This window comes from Coffea eugenioides, chromosome 6 (assembly GCF_003713205.1).
Source record: "Coffea eugenioides isolate CCC68of chromosome 6, Ceug_1.0, whole genome shotgun sequence".
NCBI classification, from domain to species: domain Eukaryota; kingdom Viridiplantae; phylum Streptophyta; class Magnoliopsida; order Gentianales; family Rubiaceae; genus Coffea; species Coffea eugenioides.
The window spans coordinates 6062893-6089691 of record NC_040040.1 but is presented as its reverse complement, the minus strand read 5'-3'; the positions used below and the strand labels follow the sequence as shown (position 1 = coordinate 6089691).

At 38.5% G+C, this 26799-nt stretch overlaps 2 protein-coding genes across 2 annotated transcripts; both read left to right on the top strand.

The window, feature by feature from the left end:
* Window positions 1-3581, top strand: LOC113773031 (phenylalanine ammonia-lyase). Its single transcript, XM_027317549.1, has 2 exons — window positions 1-647; window positions 1696-3581. The coding sequence occupies exons 1-2, from the start codon at window positions 262-264 to the stop codon at window positions 3443-3445; spliced, it is 2136 nt and encodes a 711-aa protein (XP_027173350.1). The 5' UTR covers window positions 1-261; the 3' UTR covers window positions 3446-3581.
* Window positions 3582-22633: 19052 nt separating this feature from the next.
* On the top strand, window positions 22634-26418 carry LOC113773150 (phenylalanine ammonia-lyase-like). Its single transcript, XM_027317703.1, has 2 exons — window positions 22634-23335; window positions 24521-26418. Exons 1-2 carry the CDS (start codon window positions 22950-22952, stop codon window positions 26268-26270), a joined length of 2136 nt encoding a protein of 711 aa, XP_027173504.1. The 5' UTR covers window positions 22634-22949; the 3' UTR covers window positions 26271-26418.
* Window positions 26419-26799: the final 381 nt, after the last annotated feature.

The following is a 26799-nucleotide window of genomic DNA, read 5'->3' as shown; positions in this document are numbered from 1 at the left end:
GCCTTTCGCAACTATAGCCCAGGAACTTCCTGCCCACCAGCATTAGCAGTTGTTCCTCTCGCAATACAAAGTAGTAGTATAGCATTACTAGTTAGTAGTCACCACTGCTACTGCTTCAGTTCCTTTTATCACTTGCTTTACATGAATTAAGTCGATACTCTTCCTTGAATACCTAGCGATTAGTTTCGTGGTGACCTATCTAGCACGTCTAGCCATTTTTCTGTTTGGGTGGCATCAATCCTGAACAGAGAAAGCTGCAAGATGGAAAATGGTCATGACGAAGGCGTGAAAGTCTCGGAGTTTTGCTTGAAATCGGATCCTCTGAACTGGGGAGTGGCAGCTGAGTCACTGATGGGAAGTCATTTGGACGAAGTGAAGCGCATGGTAGCTGAGTTTAGGAAGCCGGTGGTAAAGCTCGGCGGTGAGAGCTTGACCGTTGCTCAGGTGGCCGCGATTGCCGCCAAAGGTGATCAGGGTGTGAAGGTGGAGCTGGCGGAGGACGCAAGGGCTGGGGTGAAGGCAAGCAGCGACTGGGTGATGGAGAGTATGAACAAAGGCACTGATAGTTACGGAGTTACCACTGGGTTTGGTGCCACTTCACACAGGCGGACCAATCAAGGCGGTGCCCTTCAGAAGGAGCTTATTAGGTAAATTAGCTTTAGCTTCATCCTTAAATTTTGCCTCTGCATTTTTACCACTTTCAAGTTCTTTTTTGTTTTTTGCGTTAATGGTGGCCACAATTTTACTGTGCTGGGATCGGGCTCATGAATTTAACCTGGATGATAAACTACCTGTTTGAATTTGTTTCTGAAAAACTCCACTATTTCCCCCCCAAAAAAAAAAAAAAAAAAAAAAGAAGAAGACTATCAACCACCTTTATATTTCATTTGCACTATTTCCTTTCTAATAAAGTTGTCACAATATTTTTTTTCTAAAAATACTCCAAAACAAACAATCCGAACTGAGATAGTCAAAGCAAGGTTTAAACTAGAATTTTGCGAATGATTTTTTTTTTTAAATAAAGGATTTTTTGTGTTCCGAAATCAATATAATTAAAGCAGAGCAAGGGAGAAAACAATTCTCCTGCATGCGTATTTTCGCCTGCTCAAATTCATTTGACCTTGTTTGGTAATAAAACTATGGGGATCACAGAACTCTTACACGCAGATATTTCTGAAAAGCAAAATTCGTTGCCTCTTCTAGTACAATTAAGGGACGTTAGGTTCATCTCTATCAAAATCATGCCAACTTACAACCAGTGCATGCGTGCACTCAAAACGAAGAACATATACTAAAGATGAGCACCCATATCACTATGAGGAATTGCCATTATCTAATCTTGATATTTTGATTTTTGGCTCCACCGACATTTCTGTCTTTGGAAAAAGAAAAAAAAAAAGATAAAGAAAAAGTGGAGAAGTGGAAGATTATGTATGTATTAGGAGGCATATTGGAAGCCCCAAAAAAAAAAATATTCAAAAGCAAAATTGATGAAATTAACAAAGGCTACTACAATATTTTACCTTTTCACTTGTCCCTATTTTATCTATTTACTTTAGTCTATGGTTGCCCGTTCATCCATCCGAAACAAATGGAATACTTTTGTCAAAACGAACGAATCTGTAGAGTCGGGTGCAGGGGATTAGAAAGGAGAATGATCCTGACATATGCATGGATTATTGTGTAAATTGACAGATTTCTGAACGCGGGAATCTTCGGAAACGGCACGGAAACTTGCCACATGCTGCCACACTCGGCGACAAGGGCAGCGATGCTTGTAAGAATCAACACCCTTCTTCAAGGTTATTCTGGGATCAGATTCGAAATCTTGGAAGCCATCACCACTTTCCTTAACCACAACATCACCCCATGCTTGCCTCTTCGCGGTACAATCACTGCCTCTGGTGATCTTGTCCCCTTGTCCTACATTGCCGGTTTACTAACCGGCCGCCCCAACTCCAAGGCCGTTGGGCCCAACGGAGAAGCTTTCAATGCCGAAGAAGCATTTCGCCTTGCTGGCCTCAGCGGTGGCTTTTTCCTGCTGCAGCCTAAAGAAGGCCTTGCTCTTGTTAACGGAACAGCAGTTGGTTCTGGCTTGGCCTCTATTGTTCTATTTGAGGCTAACGTGCTTGCTGTCTTATCTGTAGTGCTGTCAGCAATCTTTGCTGAAGTGATGAATGGCAAGCCTGAGTTCACCGATCATTTGACGCATAAGTTGAAGCATCATCCGGGCCAAATTGAGGCCGCGGCTATCATGGAGCATATCTTGGATGGAAGCTCTTATGTCAAGGCTGCTCAAAAGTTGCATGAGTTGGATCCCCTGCAAAAGCCAAAGCAGGACCGATACGCTCTCAGGACGTCTCCGCAGTGGCTGGGTCCACAAATCGAAGTTATTCGTGCAGCAACAAAAATGATTGAGAGGGAGATCAATTCAGTTAATGATAACCCTCTCATTGATGTGTCCAGGAACAAGGCCTTACATGGTGGCAACTTCCAGGGTACCCCTATTGGAGTGAGCATGGACAACGCACGACTGGCCATTGCATCTATTGGCAAACTGATGTTTGCTCAATTTTCCGAGCTTGTTAATGATTACTACAACAATGGGTTGCCGTCCAATCTCTCTGGAGGAAGGAATCCAAGTTTGGACTATGGATTCAAGGGAGCTGAGATTGCTATGGCTGCATACTGTTCTGAACTCCAGTATTTGGGCAATCCAGTGACCAACCATGTCCAGAGTGCCGAGCAACACAACCAAGACGTCAACTCCTTGGGATTAATCTCTTCGAGAAAAACGGCAGAAGCCATTGATATCTTGAAGCTTATGTCATCCACTTATTTGGTGGCACTTTGTCAAGCAATCGATTTGAGGTTTTTGGAAGAAAACTTGAAAAATGCTGTTAAGAATATTGTCAGCCAAGTGGCAAAGCGAACTCTGACAATGGGTGCTAATGGAGAACTGCATCCTTCACGGTTTTGTGAGAAGGATTTGCTCAGAGTGGTGGACCGCGAATACGCCTTTGCCTATGTGGATGACCCTTGCAGCGCTACCTATCCATTAATGCAAAAGTTAAGGCAAGTGCTCGTGGATCATGCGTTGAAGAATGGTGATCAGGAGAAGAACGTCAACACCTCCATCTTCCAAAAGATTGCTGCATTTGAAGATGAACTGAAGGCTGTCCTACCAAAAGAAGTGGAGAGTGCCAGAAGCGCTGTGGAGAGTGGAAATCCAGCAATCCCTAATCGGATAAGGGAGTGCAGATCTTACCCATTGTACAAGTTCGTTCGAGAAGTGTTGGGGACAGGACTGCTGACTGGAGAGAAAGCTCAGTCACCTGGTGAGGTGTTCGACCAGGTGTTCACAGCAATGAGCAAGGGGCAGATTGTAGATCCTTTGTTGGAATGTCTCCAAGAATGGAATGGTGCTCCTCTCCCAATCTGTTGATTTACTTTCATCCATTCAAACATTTGTTTATCAAATCCTTCAATGTAATTTTTATGTATTTTAAATTCAATGATATGTCAGTAACACCCATGTATTGCTCAAGGTTTCTTAAAATGTGAACAAAAATTTCAACATCGTCCCTGTTCTCCATTTAATGAGTTGATTGATTTTCGGCTAGCTGATTGCCAATGAAGGCAATCCTACATTACATCCATTTTCTGAGAGAGCTGTGAGCGAAGGTGGCCAGACTACTAATTTAGTAGTTTTAGAACCATGCTTAATACAGTTAAAACTATATTAAGGATGGTTACTAGCTAAGAAATTGCAAAATCAGGCATGCAATTACAGTACCTTTTTCAGACTGATTACGAGACTGGCTGCTATTACTTGAGGATGTAAAATAGCTTGCAGCTTTCTTGTTGAAGCGTTTGAAGATGCAAAATTGAAAGCTTAGACCCATACCCTCCTCATCTTGGTTCAAAGGCGTGATCACGTGGAAACTATTTTGATCCCAACTTTATTAGCTTTCCGGTACATAATACTGAAAGCCTAAAAACCACCGGAGGAGGAACCACTGAACTGTCATTTGGTCTCTGGAAAGGCACCGAAACGAGAGGCTTTAAACGCGGCGTTTTTTATACTCTCTCCGTCCCACTTTGATAGTCCTATTTTCCTTTTTCGTCTGTCCCAAATTATAGTCCACTTTCCAATTGAAAAATGTAGTTGTATTTTAATTTTCCTAAAATACCTTTATTCAATGTAAGTTATTGTTACTATAAACTTACACGTTTAATGCATTTAGATTTTCCAAACTTATTTATATCAGGAGGGAAACAAACTATGTCATCATTAGCTACAAACCATGAGTGAACATTTTCAAAACTATCCATATTTCCACAATTTTTCTAACGAAATTCCAACAAAAGATTATGATTTCAAATTCTCATAAAGTTGTACTCTAATTAATGTGAAAGTATTTTAGAAAAATAGCTACCTAAATTGATTGTTCCAACAAAGTTAACTACTTTTTCTTAAATTGAGTGAAAAAAAAATCAAGACTATCAAAGTGGGACGGAGGGAGTATTATTTATGGCTCCAATCTCTGGAAATTGTAAACCAACTACTGACCAAAAAATAAAGGATTCTGTACAAATTGTTAACCAAAAGTTGACCTCAAAAAAAAAATTCTAGTATCAATTGTTATAAAACTAGTTATAAAACTCGGTCAATTGTTATTTGTTCGCTTAGAATTTTTTTTTTTTGAAGAAAAAGAGTTTTCATTGCTTTAAGTCGACTACAGCAGCGTACAGGACTTCCTTCGGAAAATTTGCAAACGAAATATAACTCCCCTCAATGGATAAAGATTAACTTAAGACATGAGATGAGCAGGGACGTTATTATTGCTCTTTATATGGGACACCTTTACATACTCAAATTCCAAAATGAATGGAAGACACCAAAATTCTTAGCAAACTGTAAACGCTTTTAGGAAGGTTAAAGCATTCCACCTACCCAGGATTGAGAGCTCGGGGAATCTTCTCAACCATTGTTGCCTGAGCCTCTACTTGTTCCCATTGGTTCCTTACTACAAAACATATTCCAATTACAGCTTCGAAAAATGTACCATACATATTGATCTTGTAAATGCTCTCCTCATGCGCTAACCATCTGTTATGCCTTCAATCTTCCTGACCTTCTCTCTGCCACGTAGATTCCAATACCACCTCTGCTTATGCACTAATTTGTGCTGCTGGTTCCTCGGCTTTTTCTTCAAAGGTCCTCTCAATTCTGCATTTCCAGATAAGCCATGTGATTACTGCTGCTAATTCTGCTAACTGCTTCCCCCTTTGAGTAGAGTATGTAGGCAAACCACTCCTTGAAACTGGACACAGATGAGATGTTTGCAATCTGCTTACCTTCTTCCATGCTCCCTGGCCAAATTCGCAATCAAAGAAATGTGTTTTATCATTCATTCACACCGATTGCATCTTGTCACTGCTATTCCCAATCTAGCTTGAAGATTTGTCCAGTAGGCAGTTTTCCAGAGGATGCCCTCTGAAGAGATGAATTCTCGGTGAATGAGCCGAGGTCACCAAGAGACGAGATCACCTGCAAAATTTCAAGTGACCAGGGGCTTTCTTCTCTGGTCTTACTCCGATGCTAAAGTCAGAGAGAGTTCGGGAGTTGAATATACGAGTTAGATTGCGCACCTCATTTGGAAGTGATAGATGAGTATTTATAGTGGATGCGCCTATGGATGGAATGATAAGGTCTACCCACTGTTAGCCATCATGAGGCGATTTAGGGTGGCAGTGTCAGGTGTAAGTTTGATTAGTAAGTTGGCTGATAGTCACATCACTCCATTAGTCACAAATCACTTCAAATAACCAAAATGTCAGTTGTCTTGGGCAAATGAGTAGACGAGATGAAACATATCTCCAAGGTGATCTCATAAATCACCTTGCCGAAAAATACTCCGAACGAGATGTCCCCAGTGGAAAGTGTGAGAACCCGTAAATTTTCGTATTTTCTAGGATTTTATTTTATTTAATTACACGCCTTTTATGCAATTTCTTTATTAGGAAAAAATTTTCTAAATAAGTTTATGAGTAAATAGGGTTTTTAAAAGTATTTTTCTAGTATAAGTTAATTCATGAGCTTTTAAGAGTATATACCGGGTGTGGGACCTACTAGTGCGGTAAGTTCGGTAAAATTCGGCCAGTTAGGTTAAGTTTCGTATACCGGAATTAATTTAGCAGGTGTTAAGAGATAACTAGAGGTTACTAGATGAATTGGTGTGAGAGGGACAAAAGGATAGCCATGCATTAATTAAGGTGACGACAGGATACCAGGATAGCCATGTATTAATTAAGGTGACAAGTGTCACCTCCCTATTTCATCTTGAACTTTGACTAATTGGCCAACTTTACCAAATAATCCCAAAATTCACCAAAAATTTATCATTTCTCTCCCTCTCTTGGCCGACTCTCTCCACAAGAAAAGAAAAGAAAACTCTCAACTCTTTGGCTTCCAATCTTGCTTAATCCTCAAATCTAACCGATTAAACTTGGATTCTCTCCAGAAAAACCCCTAGTTTAGTGGTTGCAAGGTTGGTTATCAAGTGGTTTGGAAGATTAAGGTGCTAAGTTGCTTCCTTTCTTGGGTTGGTAAGGTGAGTAGCCAAGAAATTCTTTCTTGTTCATGATAATGCTAAATTGGTGCCTTGTGGTAGTTGAATAAGTTATTTTTTTGGATGATTTCATGACTTGTGGTGAAGATTCATGGATTTTTATTTTATGCTTGATTTTTCTGATTTCATATGTTTAGTGTTGGTTAGTCATGGATTGTTGGTTAGTTATTGTGTAAAATGGAGTTGATATATGTTGGATATGGTTGATTGTGCAAAAATTCTGGTTTGGGGCAAAATTTCCAGGTTAGGGTTTCAAACAGGCCTGTTCTGTCCGAATTTATTTGAGTAGGTTAGAGGCCGAATTAGCTTAAGGTTAAAACATGAAAGTTGTAGAGAATGATGTTTTATAGTTACCTACAAAATTTCAACCCAATCGGAGCAACGTGGCCTATGAAAAGACTGAAATACCCCTGCTGCCCTGTTTCTGTCCGAAACTGATAATCAGCTTTGGTAATTGGTTAGGTTGACTGGGAATACTACTGATTTAGTTGTTGATGTCTTCTTAACATTTATAGCTTGGTATCTTAGCATTCAGATGGCTTTAGAATCACTTGAATTGGAGTCGTAAGTGCTGAGATATGAGTGAATGAATCAGGACTGCTGGTTGCATTTCATAGTAAACTTCAAACTGAAAAATCTGGGGGTTGTTTTGGTAAATTTGACCTAAATACATTGCAAACTGGATTGAGTGGCTTTCTTCAATATTGTAGCCCTTTCTCTTAGTTTCGAAACGGTGTAAATTATACCTCAATCCGACAAGGATAGCTTCAGTTGTGTTAATTCCGCTAAACAACAGCAAATCTGCCTTTTGTTTCCCAACCCAAACTTCGTTTCCGCATATGTCCTAGTTTGATTTTGCACTTATACGTTCCATAAGATTTTACTCTAGTGATATGTGGATTCGGTTTATGATTCGTATTCGAGCCTTATTGTGGCTCTAATTAAAGGTGTTTGATAACTTGTGATTTGTGGATGTTGAGATTTGGTTGGAAAGTAAAGAAAGACAAGGGAAATGCTGCCAAAATTTTCGCGGAGCTTCTGTACAGTCTCGGAAAATTTGCTATATTTTGATGTAGGAATGTCGGAATTGAGTTCCGTTTGTTGCGTTTTAAAATAGATTCATAGGGCTATAAATCATGTAAATTTCAGACCCTGTTTATGTCTGTACCATTTATGGTGATTTTTCAAAGTTGACTGAAATATTGTACCTGTTCTGTCTTTCACTGGATAAAACAGCAACTTGAGGCTTGAATTTGACTGACTTGCGTTCTGAATCTTATGAGGGTGTTCTCTGGAAAGTTATAGCCCTTTGAATTTATTTTCCAAGGGTATAAATTTTATCTATTTTGGACTTACAAAACTTGAGATATGATTTTTCTTATAGGGTTGTGCAAATTGAAAAATCCTATTTTCCTAGTATTGATCTTACTTTCATTAGTTACTTCCAATTTAGATTTGGTCAGTCATTGTAGGTAGGGTTTTGAGGTTGTTCATGCCTTTAGAACTAATCGTTATCTTTTCACTCCAAAGTCACCTCTTCGCTTTACATTAATGGTTCATTTGGATAGGCACTTGACTTGTAATCGAGTTTTACTTGCGAATTCCACTTATTAGGTCTTGGAGTCCAGTCTTAAGTGTTTGTCTTGATTGTTCTAGAAGGTGCCAACGAGTAAAGTCATACTTGGGAAGGAAACTTTTGAAATTATCCTTGTTTGATCAGGTGAGTGTCCCACTCCCCTGCCTTGTTGCTTAATTGGTCCATCTATACTTGAAATGTGTGACATAGATATTATAAACTCTGTTATTTTGAATGAGACGAGAGTGTATTTTATCACACTCGTTCTCTTGCCTGTGTTGTATAAACTGAAATCTATTACTTGTACTTGTTATGAACTTGAGCTTGTTACCTGCACTTGTTATAATGTCGTTTGGAAGTGTGTCCAACGACCTCCTTGTTAAACCTGAGATCAATCTCATGGGAAGTTAATTAAATCGAGGCATGCAAGGGCTTGGTCGAAGAAATTGACAATCCGTGGGTGTCTGTTTTTATGGAATCTTTGAGTATTGAGACTCTTGATTCCGGTATACTCGAGTATTACCACTTTCATTCTTGTTTGACGTTCGGGCCCGGTAAGGGGATATGATTGGTGAACGGGATTTGACGTTAAAGTGGTGTTCTACTAGTTTGATTTCCTTATTTGAAAGTTGACGGAGGGTCAATGTAGTCGGATCAAGTATTGCAACGGGAATTTGGTTCCTGAGAGCCATCTGTATCGTTTCTATCTAAAATGTTTGGCTCCTCTCCTTATTTGGTACACCTATGTGATTAATTGAGCATGAAGTTCCTTGGTTCTTGCCTGTTATTATTTTGGGTACCTCATTGAGCGTAAAGTCACTCCTTCCCGTTATCTTTGTTTTCCTTACAGGGAACAAACTATGAACTCATGGGTTTGGAAGAAAAGGGTCGAGCTATTGTATATGAAATTTTGTTAAACTCTTTCGCAACCGAAGCCCTAATTGTATTTTAAATAGTAGGAATACTTTGGCTTGTACTTTAGTTAATTTGTTCAAGACTCTATTGTAAATATATGTAAGCAAGTATTTAACCTTGTTTCTTAATTGTATTTGTTTGAGATGCTATGTTTTATAGCTCTGGTGAATATTTATGTCACTGTTGAGAAGATTGGATGGGCGCGGCTTTTGAGCGCGGGAAGAAAGAAAATTTTGGCGGTTACTGTTCATTTTCGTTTCCGTTTTTACTTCGTTGCAGTACTTAATTAAAGCATCATTGTACCTGAAGGTTAGGAATCATGTCTCCAATGTAATAGTCTCCGATGGATTGTTTCTTGGGTTTCTATCGTGCATGCTCTAGGGTTTATGAGATTTGACTCCGTAGTCCTGGCGAGAGTTGAGCAGGCAGTCCGCCGAACCCTTTGGTTCGCCTTAGGGGAAGGTGGGGCCGTCACAGAAAGAGAATGAACGGGATTGATCAAGCTCGAGTAGGCCGAGGTGTCTACACCCTCCATACAAAAATTCTTATCTTTGAGGAAATATTTAAGTGCCAATTTACCATAACGCATTCCAAAAGTTCTTCATTTTACTGTTTGAATAAGATTCTTCTCCTCCCCCTTCCAGCTTTCCCACCCTCCTTGCCAAGTAATCTACTGACGTCACCTCAAAATTTCCACTCTATGTATAAAGCCACACCACCTCATCTTTCGGCCATGCTAGGAGAATTTTTAACAGATGATCCATTTCATAGTTACGCGGAAGAGCCTTCCGAGAATGCAATTTCCAACAGGCAAAAGTATGAGGTGGAAATACTTAAAATATAGGAATACAGAAATAAAATTAGAGTAAACTAGTAGGGTTAGAATAGTTTTTCGTAGCTAAACATTCCTACTTTTGTAATGGAACCAACTTCATCTGTGTATTCTTGAAAGGACCTAAATTATCATCAAAAGATTCTTTAGAACTCTTCCATGCACTAAATTAGGGTTCAAATCTTGTCCATCATATCACAATGAAATATAATATAGTGCACTTATTTGATTTGATGATTCAAACCTCAAGTCCATACAACCCTCTTTGGTTTCTGTAAGTTAGTATAGTAGTACATTTGTTTTGTTTTGTTTGGTGTTTCACTCAAAATCCTCATGCAAGCCTCTTTTCCACATATTATTGATTAGTATATGACTATTATAGACTGTTGCTATTACCACAAAAAAAAAACATCATAGGATTATTTGGCAACGTTTGGTTGACTCACATAAACTAGTTGGCTCAGTCCAATGGCACATTCAATTCCACCATTTTCGTCTTTTCCTTTTTCTTTTACAAAATTCCACGTAACAAAAAAATTTAAGAGACGATCAGAAAAGGAAAGAGAGGACCAGCATCGGAAATTGACAAAGAAGTATGGCTTCCCAGATCGTTAGACGGCTCCTTCGAAGCACCACCCGCCATAACCCTATCATCCCTAAATCTAGAAGCTTCTTCCATCGCAATATCTCCGTCGACTCTACCTCTGAGTCCAATCTCATTCGTGCCACTCTTTTCCCCGACGATGGCATCGACCCCGAAATTGCCGAGTCCTTGAAAGAGGTAGTCTTCCTTCCCCACTTCAATCTGTCTCTCTGTGTTTATTCCCCTGTATAATTATATCTTCTTATTCGTGCCCGTCTTCGTGCGATGTTAAAGTTACCCTGCAAGTGTGGACGCTGGTGCATCACAATTTTAGCGAAGAGGACCAGGTAAACAGTTGCTTAGGGACAGGGCCTCCAAAAGCAAAAGGTTGTTTGGAAATTTTGAGAGCCAACAAGGCGACAGAGTCATAAATAAAGCAATTCACAATTTCTTTTGCTGAGATGGAAGGAGAGGAGACTTCTTTTGTCTGTTTCCTACTACAGCTACTTCACTGGATAGCCATATCTGATGTCACTACCGTCTCATTCCACGCTACCGTTTACTGTGGAGTACTTGACAACAATACATGTGATGAGAATATAAAGATCAAGACTCATTCAAGCACATGAGGAATTGGAAGATTCAAGTAAAGACCAATTGATTGCATGAATACTTGAGTTTAGTATGATTATTTGATTTTTCTCGTTGATTTTGGTTATTCTCGCTTTAGAAAGTCTAGGTAATTAAGCTAGTTTAATTGCGGCCCATTTGTTAGTAAGTGAGGCCCAAAATCTTCCTTAAGTATGTAGGGTAGTTTGGTCAATTTTTGGATTAGGGTTAATGCTTGTAAGGGCTATAAATAGCCCCACTTCCTCTTTGTTTTGGGATCAGTTTTTGGCTATTAAATAAAATTAGTGAGTTTTCACTTTCTCTTTAACAAGAGAGTTTCCCTTGAATATTTGAGAATCTTCTCAAGTGATTCACCCGAACTTATCAATCGAGTATCTCCTTAATTGTGGCGTTCTACTACCTCCAATTTGGTTCGTTAATTCGAGTAGTCGCGGGTTGAAATAATATCAAAATTGTTCGTGACTTCTAGGAATTAGTTGGGTCAAATTTCCGCTGCCTAAGCCATGGTGATTTGGTTGTCTAGATCGGGGTTTCACATCAGTTGGTACCAGAGCTAGTCGACAACCATCAGGTTATATCCTTCCTTGTCGCTTTATTTCGAATCAGAGTCGTTTGTTATTAAATCTGATTTCGTGTGTCAAAAAAAAAAATCATCAGTCGCTAGTTTCCTTGCTTTCCGTTTGTCTTGACTGTCCGCAAATTATCCCTTTGCTGTCCACTTTGTGTCGTCTATTGCTGCTGTGTTTTCTTGTCCTTAATTGCATCTCAGTGTTGTGTGTTTGAGTCTTGAAGTCATCGAGTCAAAAAAAAAAAGAAGAGAAAAGAGGAAAACACACGCAAGAGGCAACCAAAATTCTGGTCGCTAGTTTTTTTTTTCTTTACCTTGGCTGTCCGCAATTTATTTCTCCATTCCTGTCCACGCTGTTTTTCTTGTGTTGTTGCGGTGAGTCTTGTCTTTTAGTTGTGTCATAGTCCGTGAGTTTGTGTCTTGAAGTAATCAAAAAAAAAAAGGGTCAGTAGCTAATCCTTTTTCCTTGTCTCCCTGTTGCTGACCGCAATTTCCAGTTTGTGTGACTCGTGTCTTGCATTAGTTTTCAAGTTGTATCACCACGTTTGTGCCTAGTTGTTGCCTATTGTTGCTCAGACTCGTTGTCCATTGCTGTGATTGGGTCTTGTTTAGAAAACAAGAATATATATATATATATATATAGAACCAGCCGCTAGTCTTATTATTTGTAAAAAAAAAAATTCTGCCTGTCAGTGTTTTTGGTGTCTTTCTTGTGCTGTTTTAATTTCTGAAAATTCTGGAAATTATTTGTGTTATTCTTAGGCTATTTGTTTGTTAGTTACATCGTTTGGGTTTAAAAAAAAAAAAAGAGAAGAAGAAGAAATCTGTTCATTCCTTCTTGCTGAGTTTTGGTAGTTTTCAAAAAAAAATTTGTTCATTCTTTCTTGTTGAGTTTTAGTTGTTACCAAATCTGTTCATGTCGTTTTCTTGAGTTGCTTATCATCTAGGAAAGTATTGGTACCTTACTCTTGAAATTCTTACATCCAATTTGCTGGTTTCTCGAAGATCTTGAACGGATTCCGGACATTCTTGAAATCTGGAAATTAGCCTTGATTTTCTTGAAGTTATTTGCTGGAAATTGTGGTTTGGTCTTGAATTCTTGAAATTTCCTTACACGTGACACTGAAACATACCTGAACTTTGAGCTCTAATTGTTGGGAACCAAGAATTACAACCTGCCCAAACGTTAAAATCACCAAAACAGTCCGCACCAAAGCTGCAACCAAATCTAGGAATTTATGTGTTTAAGTCGAACCCATAGTTCATCTTTTGGGCTGTAAAGGTTGATGGGAAAAGCGACATCTACAGCTATGGAGTGGTGCTTTTGGAGTCCTTTTTAGATTACTTCATGGCTAGATACACACAATCAGAATTCTAAGCAGATTAGAGGTTGCTTAGCCGTTAGGTTCCATTGAGTCCTTGTCCAAATTAAACTCTTACACCCTTGAATCATTCTTTTGCGGTCTAAGTCACTAAACTTCCAGCGTATTCTTGCCTATGTAATTACTGCCTTTTGAGACTTCATTCAGTCTTAAATTTCAGCTATTCATATGCCACTCTTGGGCACAACTTGATTAAAGTTTGATTGAATCACTTGGAGAGAAATTCTGATTTCTTCAAGGAAAAGCTCAAGGGAATTGAAAAGTGAGTTGTGCGAATATTAGAGTGATTAAAACTCTTGAGTGATACACGAGAGTGAGTGAAACACGTAAGGGAGTGAGTAAGACAGTTTCTACTAACTGTTTGTTGAGACTTGCAAGTACTCTACAAACATGTCTCAAACTCATGCGACAAGTGACCCTTATGACATGAAACATGTTCTTGAAGGATTAACAGGCGTCATTGATCGCATGGCTCAGAGAATTGATGCACTGGAGGATAGGGTGGAGCAATCAACCCTAGGCAAGAATGCCTCCAAGAGACAACCATACGTGGAGGAGTTAGGTGATTCGAACAATGAGGAGGACATGGCAGATGGAAACCGATTCCGAAATTATAAACGCGTCCCTAATCAAGGGGATGATGAACTAAAGGGAATCAAGCTCAAAATTCCTACCTTCCCAGGCAAGTCGGACCCTGAGGCATATTTGGAATGGGAGAGAAAGATTGAAATACTCTTTGACTGCAACCACTACTCAGAGTCCCAAAAAGCGAAGTTGGCAACCATTGAGTTCACTGAATACGCAGCCGTTTGGTGGGATCAGATTCGCACCAGACAAAGGAGACATGAAGAACCACTCATTCGCACTTGGGAAGAACTCAAAAGGATCATGAGGAAGCGCTTCATACCAGCGTATTACCACAGGGATTTACACCATAAATTGCAAACTCTCACCCAAGGTAGTATGACGGTTAAGGATTACTTCAAGGAGATGGAGATGGCCATGCTGCGGGCTGATGTTCGGGAGGATATAGAAGCAACCATGGCACGTTTCTTGAGAGGACTACACGCTGAAATTGCAGATGTTGTGGAGCTCCAACATTATCTTGACATGGATGAATTATTGGAAAGGAGGAAAGGAGGCTCAAGAGGAGGGGTATCCCCCACCAAACCTCCAACGCCCAATCTGAAAATTAGAGAACTCCGCAGTATAAAGGCGAGATTACCCACACGAGCGAGCAAAAGTCCGCTAAGGCAAGTGGGGGTTCGAATGGAGCATGGGTGCCTGGTTTGTCATCTTCAAAATCGACCCAAAGGGCCGAATTTAAGGCTGATCTAGGGGCATCTAAACCTAGAAACCGTGACACTAAGTGCTTTAAGTGTCAAGATTTCGGTCACATCGCATCCCAATGCCCAAATCGAAGAACCATGCTCATGCTTTCAAGTGGTGAAGTGCTAACGGATAAGGAGGATGAGTATGAAGGCATGCCACCATTGGTTGAGAAAGAAAAGATAATTGCCCCTGACCAACCAGTTGGATTAGGCCTTGTTACAAGGTTGGCATTGAGTGCTCAACGCACAAATGAAGAAGAGCAGCGTACCAACATCTTCTATACCCGATGTCTAGTTAACGGGAAGTGTGTAGCTTGATTATCGACGAAGGAAGTTGTACCAATGTCGCCAGTGCCTTATTTGTCAAAAAGTTACACCTACCTGTCCAAGATCACCCTACACCATATAAGCTTCAATGGTTTAGTGATTGCGGCGAAGTGCGAGTGTCCAAGCAGGTTTCTGTGAAGTTTAACATTGGGAGATATGAGGATGAGTTGGTGTGTGACGTGGTTCCTATGCAAGCTGCCCATCTTATTCTTGGAAGACCTTGGCAATTTGATCGCGAGGTTACTTATGAAGGTCATTCCAACAAATACTCGTTCATGCATAAAGGGATAGGGATCATACTTGTTCCACTCTCACCTACACAAGTTCGAGAGGACCAAAATGTTTTACAGAGGGAATGGGAGTTGGATCGATTAGAAGGCAAGGAAAAGAAAGGGCGAACATTGATCCTGCTCGCTAAGCCTGAGGACAACATTGGGCACTGGGAGCTGGATCGTTCCACCTTGGTGGTGTTTAACGTGTTTTCATTTGTGCAGGTTGTTCGTGGTCAGATATCCTTCATCTTGCAGTTTGCAATACCCGCAACCATAGAGATCTGCGAAGAGAGTGCTGGTCAAATAATTCCAACCAACACTAGTCGAGTTACATTAGCCTTTGATGCAGTGTTTGCACGTCTTGATACGTACAACTCGCAGCCCAACCAAACCTTGGTTCACCGGGCGTCCGCTCACGATCCACCCATAGGGTTGAGACGTCGCTTGTGTGACCATTGTCATGGAAATCTTGCTGTCCGCAACATGTATCTACCACCACCACGAGTTGTCCTTGTTCCACACAAGGATGTCATGATCATTCTTCGCTTAAGAAGGCGACATGCAGGCTGCTTGGTGACTATACACATGCTGTCATCACTTTTGTTTTGTAAGAGAGTCATGATTTGGGGACAAATCGCCTTTAAGAGGAGGGGAATGATGAGAATATAAAGACCAAGGCCCATTCAAGCACATGGGGAATTGGAAGATTCAAGTGAAGACCAGTTGATTGCACGAATACTTGAGTTTAGTAGGATTATTTGATTTTTCTCGTTGATTTTGGTTATTTCTCGCTTTAGAAAATCTAGGTAATTAAGCTAGTTTAATTGCGGCCCATTTGTTAGTAAGTGAGGCCCAAAATCTTCCTTAAATATGTAGGGTAGTTTGGTCAATTTTTGGATTAGGGTTAATGCTTGTAAGGGCTATAAATAGCCCCACTTCCTCTTTGTTTTGGGATCAGTTTTTGGCTATTAAATAAAATTAGTGAGTTTTCATTTTCTCTTTAGCAAGAGAGTTTCCCTTGAATACTTGAGAATCTTTTCAAGTGATTCACCCGAACTTATCAATCGAGTATCTCCTTGATTGTGGCATTCTACTACCTCCAATTTGGTTCGTTAATTCGAGTAGTCGCGGGTTGAGATAATATCAAAATTGTTCGTGACTTCTAGGGATTAGTTGGGTCAAATTTTTGCTGCCTAAGCCATGGTGATTTGGTTGTCTAGATCGGGGTTTCACATCAACATGCTAGGTTATATTTGGATTACATTTTTCTAGACTTTTTGTAGAAAAATTATTGTAACGATTTGATGTATGTGAGATAAAAAAGTGATAGAAAAATGTGTTCACAAAAAACATAACAATTTTTTGACGAAAAATAGTTGTCCAAACACAATTGCCCGTTTCGGCAACTTTCACTCTTTCCCCTATAATACTTACTACTGAGTACTATTTTGCTCGTGAATTTCATTTTACATACCAACTCTTCTTTTTTCGTTTCACATGTGAATCGGTCATGAGCAAAGAGGAGTACATTTCAACCCCATCCCACCAACAAAGCAGCTTTTCTCTTTTTATTTTAAATAAATAAAGTGATTAATATATAAATAATCTCCTAATAAATTCCTCTCATCTAATTGACTCGGATGAATAAGTTGTGTTCTACTTTAAGCCAAATGAAAACTTAAACAAATATAATCAACTAACTCTAACGTAGTTGACCACCACATGTCTTTGTGGGTAAGAGGTCAAGATTTCAAACATTATCCTTCATCAAAAGTTATTACTTAATGTGGATTCTTTTAGATTCATATAGGTGTTTCTTGCATCCGCGTGGTCCAATGATGATTTAGTTTCAATCGATTCTCTGTGATTCTGTTGGATTACCCTCCTAGAATACACTAGAGTATGAGTAAGTGTAGACGACGATAATGGATAAAAAAAAAGAAAATTTAAACAAATATTAGCATTACTAAGTTAATCCAAGGAACACTTGCTGCAATTCCGATAAAGAGCACCGGTAAATGTCACCCTCGCTTTTTCTTAAAAGTATCAAAGCGCAAATTCGGTGGTTGAGGGAGCACTACTGTCTACTGACTGAAGATTTTGATACAAGGGGCCGGCCGGAGGATGGGGTTGGAATAGAAGTTATTGACACATACTATTATTGCTCTATGTTTGTCTTGTCAGAGAGATTACTGTTTTCTAGATCTTCTTAATAAGGTAAATAATGACAATGATCTCCTACAAAAAAAAAAGACAGGATCAGCAATTTACTGTGCAAAAATTAAATTATGGAGGTTCCTTTTGTGTTTACGACCAGCTAGTACGTGAACGTGATGATGATGTGCACTTAGAAATGAATAGGCTGGGAGATTAACCACCACCACCGTCACTAATCACTATGCATCTCGTTCGTTCTGTGAAAGGGATAGGTATTTATTTGGTAGAGTTTGCCACTTTAAGAGAGAGAGAGAATGGGGAGATGATGATGATGATGATGATGATAAGAACTGAAGCCAGCTTTTCCGTAGGATTGATTGAAAGCAAGAAAATGATACAGCCAATGAAGTCTACATGCAATGATCAACATCATCCATCAACGGAAATGAGGCAAGGTTCACGGCCACGTTGTGGCCTCAGAATTTTGTGCGGCTCAAATTACAGCATGTAACTCGATTTTCACTCTCTTTTTATCTACAGCATGTGGCCTCCATCAACTCTCTTTTTATCTCCATCTGTGTAACTCCGTCGTCAACTAATGAAATAGATGGGGAGAAATTCTACATTTGTTCACTTGTTTACTAGTTCTTTGAACATCTCAATAATGGGTGAATTAAGTAATACAAGCATTAAGGAAATTTTAAATTACGAATTGTCAAAGTGTCAAATGGTGCCTATTATGTTGATTTTAGGTGACGAGACAGATAATTTTAGAAGTTCTCTTGCTGTGATGTGAATCCCAGAATTTTTTTTGTCTCAAAGATAACATTTGTATAATCTAACCTAACCTAATTTAAGGAGAAGTTCTCTTGTTGTAATGTAAATTCCAGAAATTTTTTTTTTTATCGCAACGATAAAATTTGTATAACTTACTCTAAGGGAGGGGGAATCGACGGAATTTTCTATCGAAGAAAGCTACAGTTAAGGGACAGCCACAATTAAGTGGCAAGGTTGGAGACAACTGTGTGAATCATAATCCTATGTGTCAAAGCGTCAACTGTCAACTAACCTTTGTATGTTTATCCCTTAATGACGTCTTCCAACCTTACTCAAAAAAGAGAGGGAGAGAGAGAGAGACTACCAGAAGTCTCTCCCTTTAAAATTACTAGGAGAAAAAGAAACATGGAGCGAAATTTCAAAAATAGCCACCGTATTAAGTACGCTACGTCCTTTATACCCTATTGGTGATTCCTAACTTTAAGGAACTCGTATGGTATATATTACTAATGATGATTATGCAAGTCATCGTCTTTGACCGCAGAGTAGAGATTGAGTCTGAACTCGTTCCCTGCAGCATCTCACCAACTACCAATGGATTATCTAATTGAATTTCCTGAAATGATTGAATGGCAACTACAATACCATGGAAAAGAAATAAATTTTTTTTTATCTGCGTATTATTTGAAATCAAATTTAGGAACATGAGTTCAGACTGTATCTAATTAGATTTTTTGGACTAATTTTTCGTCTTTATCATTCCTATTAATTGGTTGTACTTTCCCAAAGACATGTGGAAAAACATTTTTTTTAAACTATCCACAAATTAGAGCAGCCACCCGAGTTCAAGGGACTTCAAATCCTCTGTCCTCAAAGTAATTTCTTTCCCCTCTGTCTCTTATTTGTACAGCTGCCATGTGTCTCTAGAGGCTGAAATAATGAACAATATAGCCCTCTCTTTTTTTCTTTTCTTTTCAAAAAGTATACACTAACTTTTGTCCCAGCTGAAGATTAATGCATTATGTAAATGTTTTCCTAGAAATATGAGAAACGTTTCAAGTGTCGTATTTATGATGAATATTGCGGATTGCTTATTATTGAATTCCATGCATATTCCCTTTCCAAATTTATACACTTGTAAAACTGCAGCCTCACTCTCGGTTATACATTTTCCAATTTTGTGTAAATGATGCTATAGCATATATTAGATGGTGAAAGATCTCGTAATTCACGAAGAAGCTGGTATAAAAGTCAAAGGAATAATGGCCAAATTTGTAAACTGATTATTATCGATTTATTTGAGTTTGGGTTAACAAAAGACTAGAGACACGTGATAACTGTACAAATAAGGGACAGAGGAGACAGAGGATTTGAAGCCAGTTCAAGGTGCCTAACACTTAAACCAAGTGCACTCGCTATTGTACGGTCTTTTTTGAACTTCCGTTCAATCATGCATGTAATGGCAACTGCATTTGTGCGCAGCCCCACTCCCCGCTCCTAATTAGTACTGACTAGTCTAAAGACCCGTTCTATGCACGGCAATAAAGAATGTTATGAAAATAAATAAATAGTTATGAGAATATATAATACATAAAAATTTTAATAAACAATAGTTCAGCCTATGAAATATTAAGCAATTTTTAGCTACCTCTTCTTGCTTCTACCTGTACAAATCCCATCCCTTCGTCGCTGAAAAAAATTTAAAACAAAAAACAAATTTTAGCTACTATCGTCTACACAGTACAAACATGCATTACAAAAAAAATGATATAACACGTAAACCACGTCATATTAATTGTAATAGATCTAAGTCCAAATTATATTTGCTAAATGCCAATTCATTTCTCAACCATCATGTCCAACATTCAAAAATTTCAAATGGCCCAAAAATTTCAAAAATTTTTGGTATTGAAATTAATAATAAATCAAAAAGAAATGGCCCAGAAACACAACTAAATTATGATAATTTTACTACTCGAAAAAATTCATAAATTCTAAATAAATTATTTCAACATTTTCTTTTCTATCTTATAAATCTAAATCTATAATAAATTACTATCAAAAGTATCATATCATAATGATAAAATTATTTTATAACCATTCATCAAATAGTAGGTATGAACATGAAAAATTTGGCACCTTTACCTTAAAATTATACTAGATAATCTTATAATTATATAGAAAAATAAATTAAAACCCATTACACAAGGGCATTTTTGGATATTCATTTAAAAATTTGACCAAATCAATATTATTTTAAAACTTTGTTATTAAAACTATCAAATCAAGGAAGGTAAAACTAATTTTTCAAATCTTAGAAGAGTTGAGTGAAATTGTCAGGAACCTTGCCTCGCCTCGCCTCGCCTCGCCTCCTCGGGGGAGGTTTCTGAAATTTTCCCTATTTTCTAACTACATGACTTAAGTGCTTTCCGGGGAATTTGGGGGTTATTACACTCTTAGTAGCAGGGTTCTCTCCAGGGTAGTTTATCCCACATCGGGGTTGGGGATTGGGTTAGTTGGGTAGATAAGTCCCTAGAGGTCCTCAAGAGTTGCCGGCTTTTGAGGGTTCTTCTGGGATTAGGTTTATTAAATTCAATAAAAGTCAATTTACTGGCGTTGAAAAAAAAGACTTAAGTGATATGTGAAGGAGAATAAAATCAAATGATGGGTTGGTGTAATGACTAAAATTTCAAGGAAACTACCAATCAAATGATGGGTTGGTGTAATGACTAAAAATTTCAGGGAAACTATCCAGGAAGGTATCTGAAAATTGTCAAATCTTTTCACCGGGCCACCAATCACAATCAGTGAAAAGCCCATGTACCATGCCATTCCCACGTATACCCAACCAACCGTCCAATTTATGATCGATCAATGGTCCTGATTCATATTCAACCAAGCCTGCTTAGCAACGACTGCCACCATCAATGACGGAGCCAAGGGGGGGCAGAAGGGGGCCATGGCCCCCCCTAAGTTTTGAAAAATTTAATTCATAATATGTAAATATATGTATAAGTCAAAGTTGGCCCCCCCTAATTTTTTACAATTTTAGTTTATATTATGAGAGTTTATATATATATATATATATATCTGTGTGTGTGTGAATTAGCCACCTTTTGATTTAATTTTTTTCTTCAAAAAAAAGTTATTTATGTTTTTTTTGTACTAATTATTTAACATTCAAAAAATTAAACATATAATTTGATGATCCATAGTAAATTGACCCAATTTGATGTATTATAATAAAAGACTCAATTCATAATTATCAGTGGGCTACAATAAAAATAATTACTTTATTGGTCCATATACAAATATACACCTTAGCCTAATTGATAAAAAAATTTAAAATTAGTGATCTATCCTCTTGTTGACTAATATACAAATATACAAATAATTACTTGAAGGCTTGGTGAAGACAAGAAATTGAGTGATATATCCTGTTATTGGCAGATTGATGATATTTGTTCTCACTCTTTCTGTATCAATTGCAACTATAGAATGTACATTTTCAATTGTGAATATAATCAAAACAAAACTCTAAAACAAGATAAAAGATAATTTCTTGAATGATTGTCTAACAATGTATATAAAAAAAAGGATGATCAAAATTTAACACTGATTCAATTATAGATGAATTTAGTTCTATGAAAGAACGTAAAACTCAATTTACTTTTAAAAAAAGAGGTTGAAATTTCAAGGTATGCTAACATAACTTTTATCTTTTATTAATTGAAAATAGTTATATTATATTGTATAGTTATATTTTTATTTTTGCACAAATGACATTATTGAAGCATCTTCTCATAATGTACAATTTGGGTAGTTTGTTATGTTATAAGACATTTAATCAAAGGTTATTTTTTGTCCTAATTTTTGTTATGACTATGCTGCATATTTATGTAATAGACATACCTTTATAATTAAAATTAAAATTTGATAGTTTAAGATATCATATATTTAAATAGATGAAAATTATTTTGAACATAACATATTAAGATAATTTTGTTCAGAAAAATTTTGGCCCCCCTCCCAAGGAAAAAATCCTGGCTCCGTTTTATAGTCTATAGAATGGACATTTTCAATTATGAAAATAATCAAAATAAAGCTCCAAAACAAGATAAAATATCATTTCTTGAATGATTGCCTAACAATGTACATAAAAAAAGGAAGTTGTTCGAAAATTTAGCATTGATTCAATTAGAAATGAATTTAGTTCTATGAAAGAACGTAAAACTCAATTTATTTTTAATCAAAGAGGATGAAATTTCAAGGTATATTAACATAACTTTTATCTTTTTTTAATTGAAAATAATTATATTTATATTACATAGTCATATTTTTGTTTTTGCACAGGTAACATATTGGAACATCTTCTCATAATGTGCAACTTAAGTGGTTTGTGATGTTATAAGATATTTAATCAAATGTTATTTCTTATCTTAATTTTAGTTATGACTATGCTACATATTTATGAAATAGACATACCTTTATAATTAAAATCAAAATTTGATATTTTAAGATGTCATATATTTAAATAAATAAAAATTAGTTTGAACATAACATATTAAGATAATTTTGTTCGAAAAAATTTTGGCCCCCCCAAGGAAAAAATCCTGGCTCCGTCACTGGCCACCATCCCCCGCCCTCACTCTTTCTCCCCCTTGTGCTCTCAATTCTCACCTACCAATTCTTGCATTATATACATTTCGGAGGCCTTTCGCAACTACAGCCCTGGAACTTCCTGCCCACCGGCATTAGCAGTTGTTCCTCTCGTAACACAAAGTAGTAGTATACCATTACTAGTTAGTAGTCACCACTGCTACTGCTTCAGTTCCTTTTATCACTTGCTTTACATGAATTAAGTCGATGCTCTTCCTTGAATAACTAGCGATTAGTTTCGTGGTGACCTATCTAGCCATTTTTCTGTTTGGGTGGCATCAATCCTGAACACAGAAAGCTGCAAGATGGAACATGGTCATGACGAAGGCGTGAAAGTCTCGGAGTTTTGCTTGAAATCAGATCCTCTGAACTGGGGAGTGGCAGCTGAGTCACTGATGGGAAGTCATTTGGACGAAGTGAAGGGCATGGTAGCTGAGTTTAGGAAGCCGGTGGTAAAGCTCGGCGGTGAGAGCTTGACCGTTGCTCAGGTGGCCGCGATTGCCGCCAAAGGTGATCAGGGTGTGAAGGTGGAGCTGGCGGAGGACGCAGGGGCTGGGGTGAAGGCAAGCAGCGACTGGGTGATGGAGAGTATGAACAAAGGCACTGATAGTTACGGAGTTACCACTGGGTTTGGTGCCACTTCACACAGGCGGACCAATCAAGGCGGTGCCCTTCAGAAGGAGCTTATTAGGTAAATTTTGCCTCTGAATTTTTACCACTTTCAAGATTGCTGCACTGGCTGTTTTTCTTCCTTAAGTTTAGTTCTTCGTGATGATAGTATGGGTCGATCCCAGCATCGTCATTCTTTTTTTTTTTTTTTTTTGGTTTTTGTTTTTTGCGTTAATGGTGGCCACAATTTTACTGTGCTGGGATTGGGCTTATGCATTTAACCTGGATGATAAACTACCCGTTTGAATTGTTACTGAAAAACTCCACTATTTCCCCCTAAACAAAAAAATAAATAAAAAAGAAGACTCTCAACCACCTTTATATTTCATTTGCACTATTTCCTTTCTAATAATGTTGTCACAATAATTTTTTTCTAAAAATACTCCAAAACAAACAATCCTAACTGAGATAGCCAAAGCAAGGTTTAAACTAGAATTTTGTGAATGATTTTTTTTTTTTTTTTTAAAAGGATTTTTTCTGTTCCGAACTCATTTCGACAGATTTATTTATTCTCGTTAGAAGTTTTCATCATTAAATAAGTTTGAAGTTAGAAAAAAGACGCTTAATTATCTTCTAATAATATAACCGGAAAAATTAAGAAATTATTATTTTAGCCTTTCACAAACCAATAAATCAAAATAATTAAAGCAGAACAAGGGAAAAAACAATTCTCCTGCATGCGTATTTTCGCCTGCTCCAATTCATTTGACCTTGTTGGTAAAAAATTATGCAGATACTTCTGAAAAGCAAAATTCGTTGCCAACCTACCGCCAGTGCATGCGTGCACTCAATAAGAAGAACATATACTACAGATGAGCACCCATATCACTATGAGGAATTGTCATTATCTAATCTTGATATTTTGATTTTTGGCTCCACAGACATTTCTGTCTTTGGAAGAAGAAAAAAAAAAGATAAAGAAAAAGCGGAGAAGTGGAAGATTATGTATGTATTAGGAGGCATATTGGAAGCCCACAAAAAAAAAAATTCAAAAGCAAAATTGATGAAATTAACAAAGGCTACTACAATATTTTACCTTTTCACTTTGTCCCTATTTGTCCATTTACTATAGTCTATGGTTGCCCGTTGATCCATCCGAAACAAATGGAATACTTTGTCAAAACGAACGAATCTGTAGGGTCGGGTGCAGGGGAATAGAAAGGAGAATGATCCTGACATATGCATGGATTATTGTGTAAATTGACAGATTTCTGAACGCGGGAATCTTCGGAAACGGCACGGAAACTTGCCACACGCTGCCACACTCAGCTACAAGGGCAGCGATGCTTGTAAGAATCAACACCCTTCTTCAAGGTTATTCCGGGATCAGATTCGAAATCTTGGAAGCCATCACCACTTTCCTTAACCACAACATCACCCCATGCTTGCCTCTTCGCGGTACAATCACTGCCTCTGGTGATCTTGTCCCCTTGTCCTACATTGCCGGTTTACTAACCGGCCGCCCCAACTCCAAGGCCGTTGGACCCAACGGAGAAGCTCTCAACGCCGAAGAAGCATTTCGCCTTGCTGGCCTCAGCGGTGGCTTTTTCGAGCTGCAGCCTAAAGAAGGCCTTGCTCTTGTTAACGGAACAGCAGTTGGTTCTGGCTTGGCCTCTATTGTTCTATTTGAAGCTAACGTGCTTGCTGTCTTATCTGTAGTGCTGTCAGCAATCTTTGCTGAAGTGATGAATGGCAAGCCCGAGTTCACCGATCATTTGACGCATAAGTTGAAGCACCATCCCGGCCAAATTGAGGCCGCGGCTATCATGGAACATATCTTGGATGGAAGCTCTTACGTCAAGGCTGCTCAAAAGTTGCATGAGTTGGATCCCCTGCAAAAGCCAAAGCTAGCCCGATACGCTCTCAGGACATCTCCGCAGTGGCTGGGTCCACAAATCGAAGTTATTCGCGCAGCAACAAAAATGATTGAGAGGGAGATCAATTCAGTTAATGATAACCCTCTCATTGATGTGTCCAGGAACAAGGCCTTACATGGCGGCAACTTCCAGGGCACCCCCATTGGAGTGAGCATGGACAACGCTCGACTGGCCATTGCATCTATCGGCAAACTGATGTTTGCTCAATTTTCCGAGCTTGTTAATGATTACTACAACAATGGGTTGCCGTCCAATCTCTCTGGAGGAAGGAATCCAAGTTTGGACTATGGATTCAAGGGAGCTGAGATTGCTATGGCTGCATACTGTTCTGAACTCCAGTATTTGGGCAATCCAGTGACCAACCATGTCCAGAGTGCCGAGCAACACAACCAAGACGTCAACTCCTTGGGATTAATCTCTTCAAGAAAAACTGCAGAAGCCATTGATATCTTGAAGCTCATGTCATCCACTTATTTGGTGGCTCTTTGTCAAGCAATCGATTTGAGGTTTTTGGAAGAAAACTTGAAAAATGCTGTTAAGAATATTGTCAGCCAAGTGGCAAACCGAACTCTGACAATTGGCGCTAATGGAGAACTGCATCCTTCACGGTTTTGTGACAAGGATTTGCTCAGAGTGGTGGACCGCGAATACGCCTTTGCCTATGTGGACGACCCTTGCAGCGCTACCTATCCATTAATGCAAAAGTTAAGGCAAGTGCTCGTGGATCATGCGTTGAAGAATGGTGATCAGGAGAAGAACGTCAACACCTCCATCTTCCAAAAGATTGCAGCATTTGAAGATGAACTGAAAGCTGTCCTACCAAAAGAAGTGGAGAGTGCCAGAAGCGCTGTGGAGAGTGGAAATCCAGCAATCCCTAATCGGATAAGGGAGTGCAGATCTTACCCATTGTACAAGTTCGTTCGAGAAGTGTTGGGGACAGGACTGCTGACTGGAGAGAAAGCTCAGTCACCTGGTGAGGTGTTCGACCAGGTGTTCACAGCAATGAGCAAGGGGCAGATTGTAGATCCTTTGTTGGAATGTCTCCAAGAATGGAATGGTGCTCCTCTCCCAATCTGTTGATTTACTTTCATCCATTCAAACATTTGTTTGTCAAAACCTTCAATGTAATTTATCTGTATGTCAAATTCAATGATATGTCTGTAACACCCATGTATTGCTCAAGGTTTCTTAAAATGTGAACAAAAACTTCAACATCGTCCCTGTTCTCCATTTAATGAGTTGTTTGATTTTCGGCTAGATTATTGCCGATGAAGGCAATCCTACATTACTTCCATTTTCTGAGAGCGTTGTGAACGAAGGTGGCCAGACTACTGATTTAGTAGCTTTAGAACCATGCTTAATACAGTTAAAACTATATTAAAGATGGTTACTAGCTAAGAAATTGCAAAATCAGGCATGCAATTACACTACCTTTTTCAGACTGATTACAAGACGGGCTCACAGGCTGCTATTACTCGAGGATGTAAAATAGCTTGCAGCTTTCTTGTTGAAGCGTTTGAAGATGCAAAATTGAAAGCTTAGACCCACACCCCTCCTCATCTTGGTTCAAAGGCGTGATCACGTGGAAACTATTTTGATCCCCACTTTA

Bases quoted from the DNA above. Each gene is read 5' to 3' on its own strand.
- LOC113773031 (XM_027317549.1), top strand. From the start codon at position 262: ATGGAAAATGGTCATGACGAAGGCGTGAAAGTCTCGGAGTTTTGCTTG. The intron at 648-1,695 runs GTAAATTAGCTT...GTAAATTGACAG, and splicing joins CTTCAGAAGGAGCTTATTAG to ATTTCTGAACGCGGGAATCT.
- LOC113773150 (XM_027317703.1), top strand. From the start codon at position 22,950: ATGGAACATGGTCATGACGAAGGCGTGAAAGTCTCGGAGTTTTGCTTG. The intron at 23,336-24,520 runs GTAAATTTTGCC...GTAAATTGACAG, and splicing joins CTTCAGAAGGAGCTTATTAG to ATTTCTGAACGCGGGAATCT.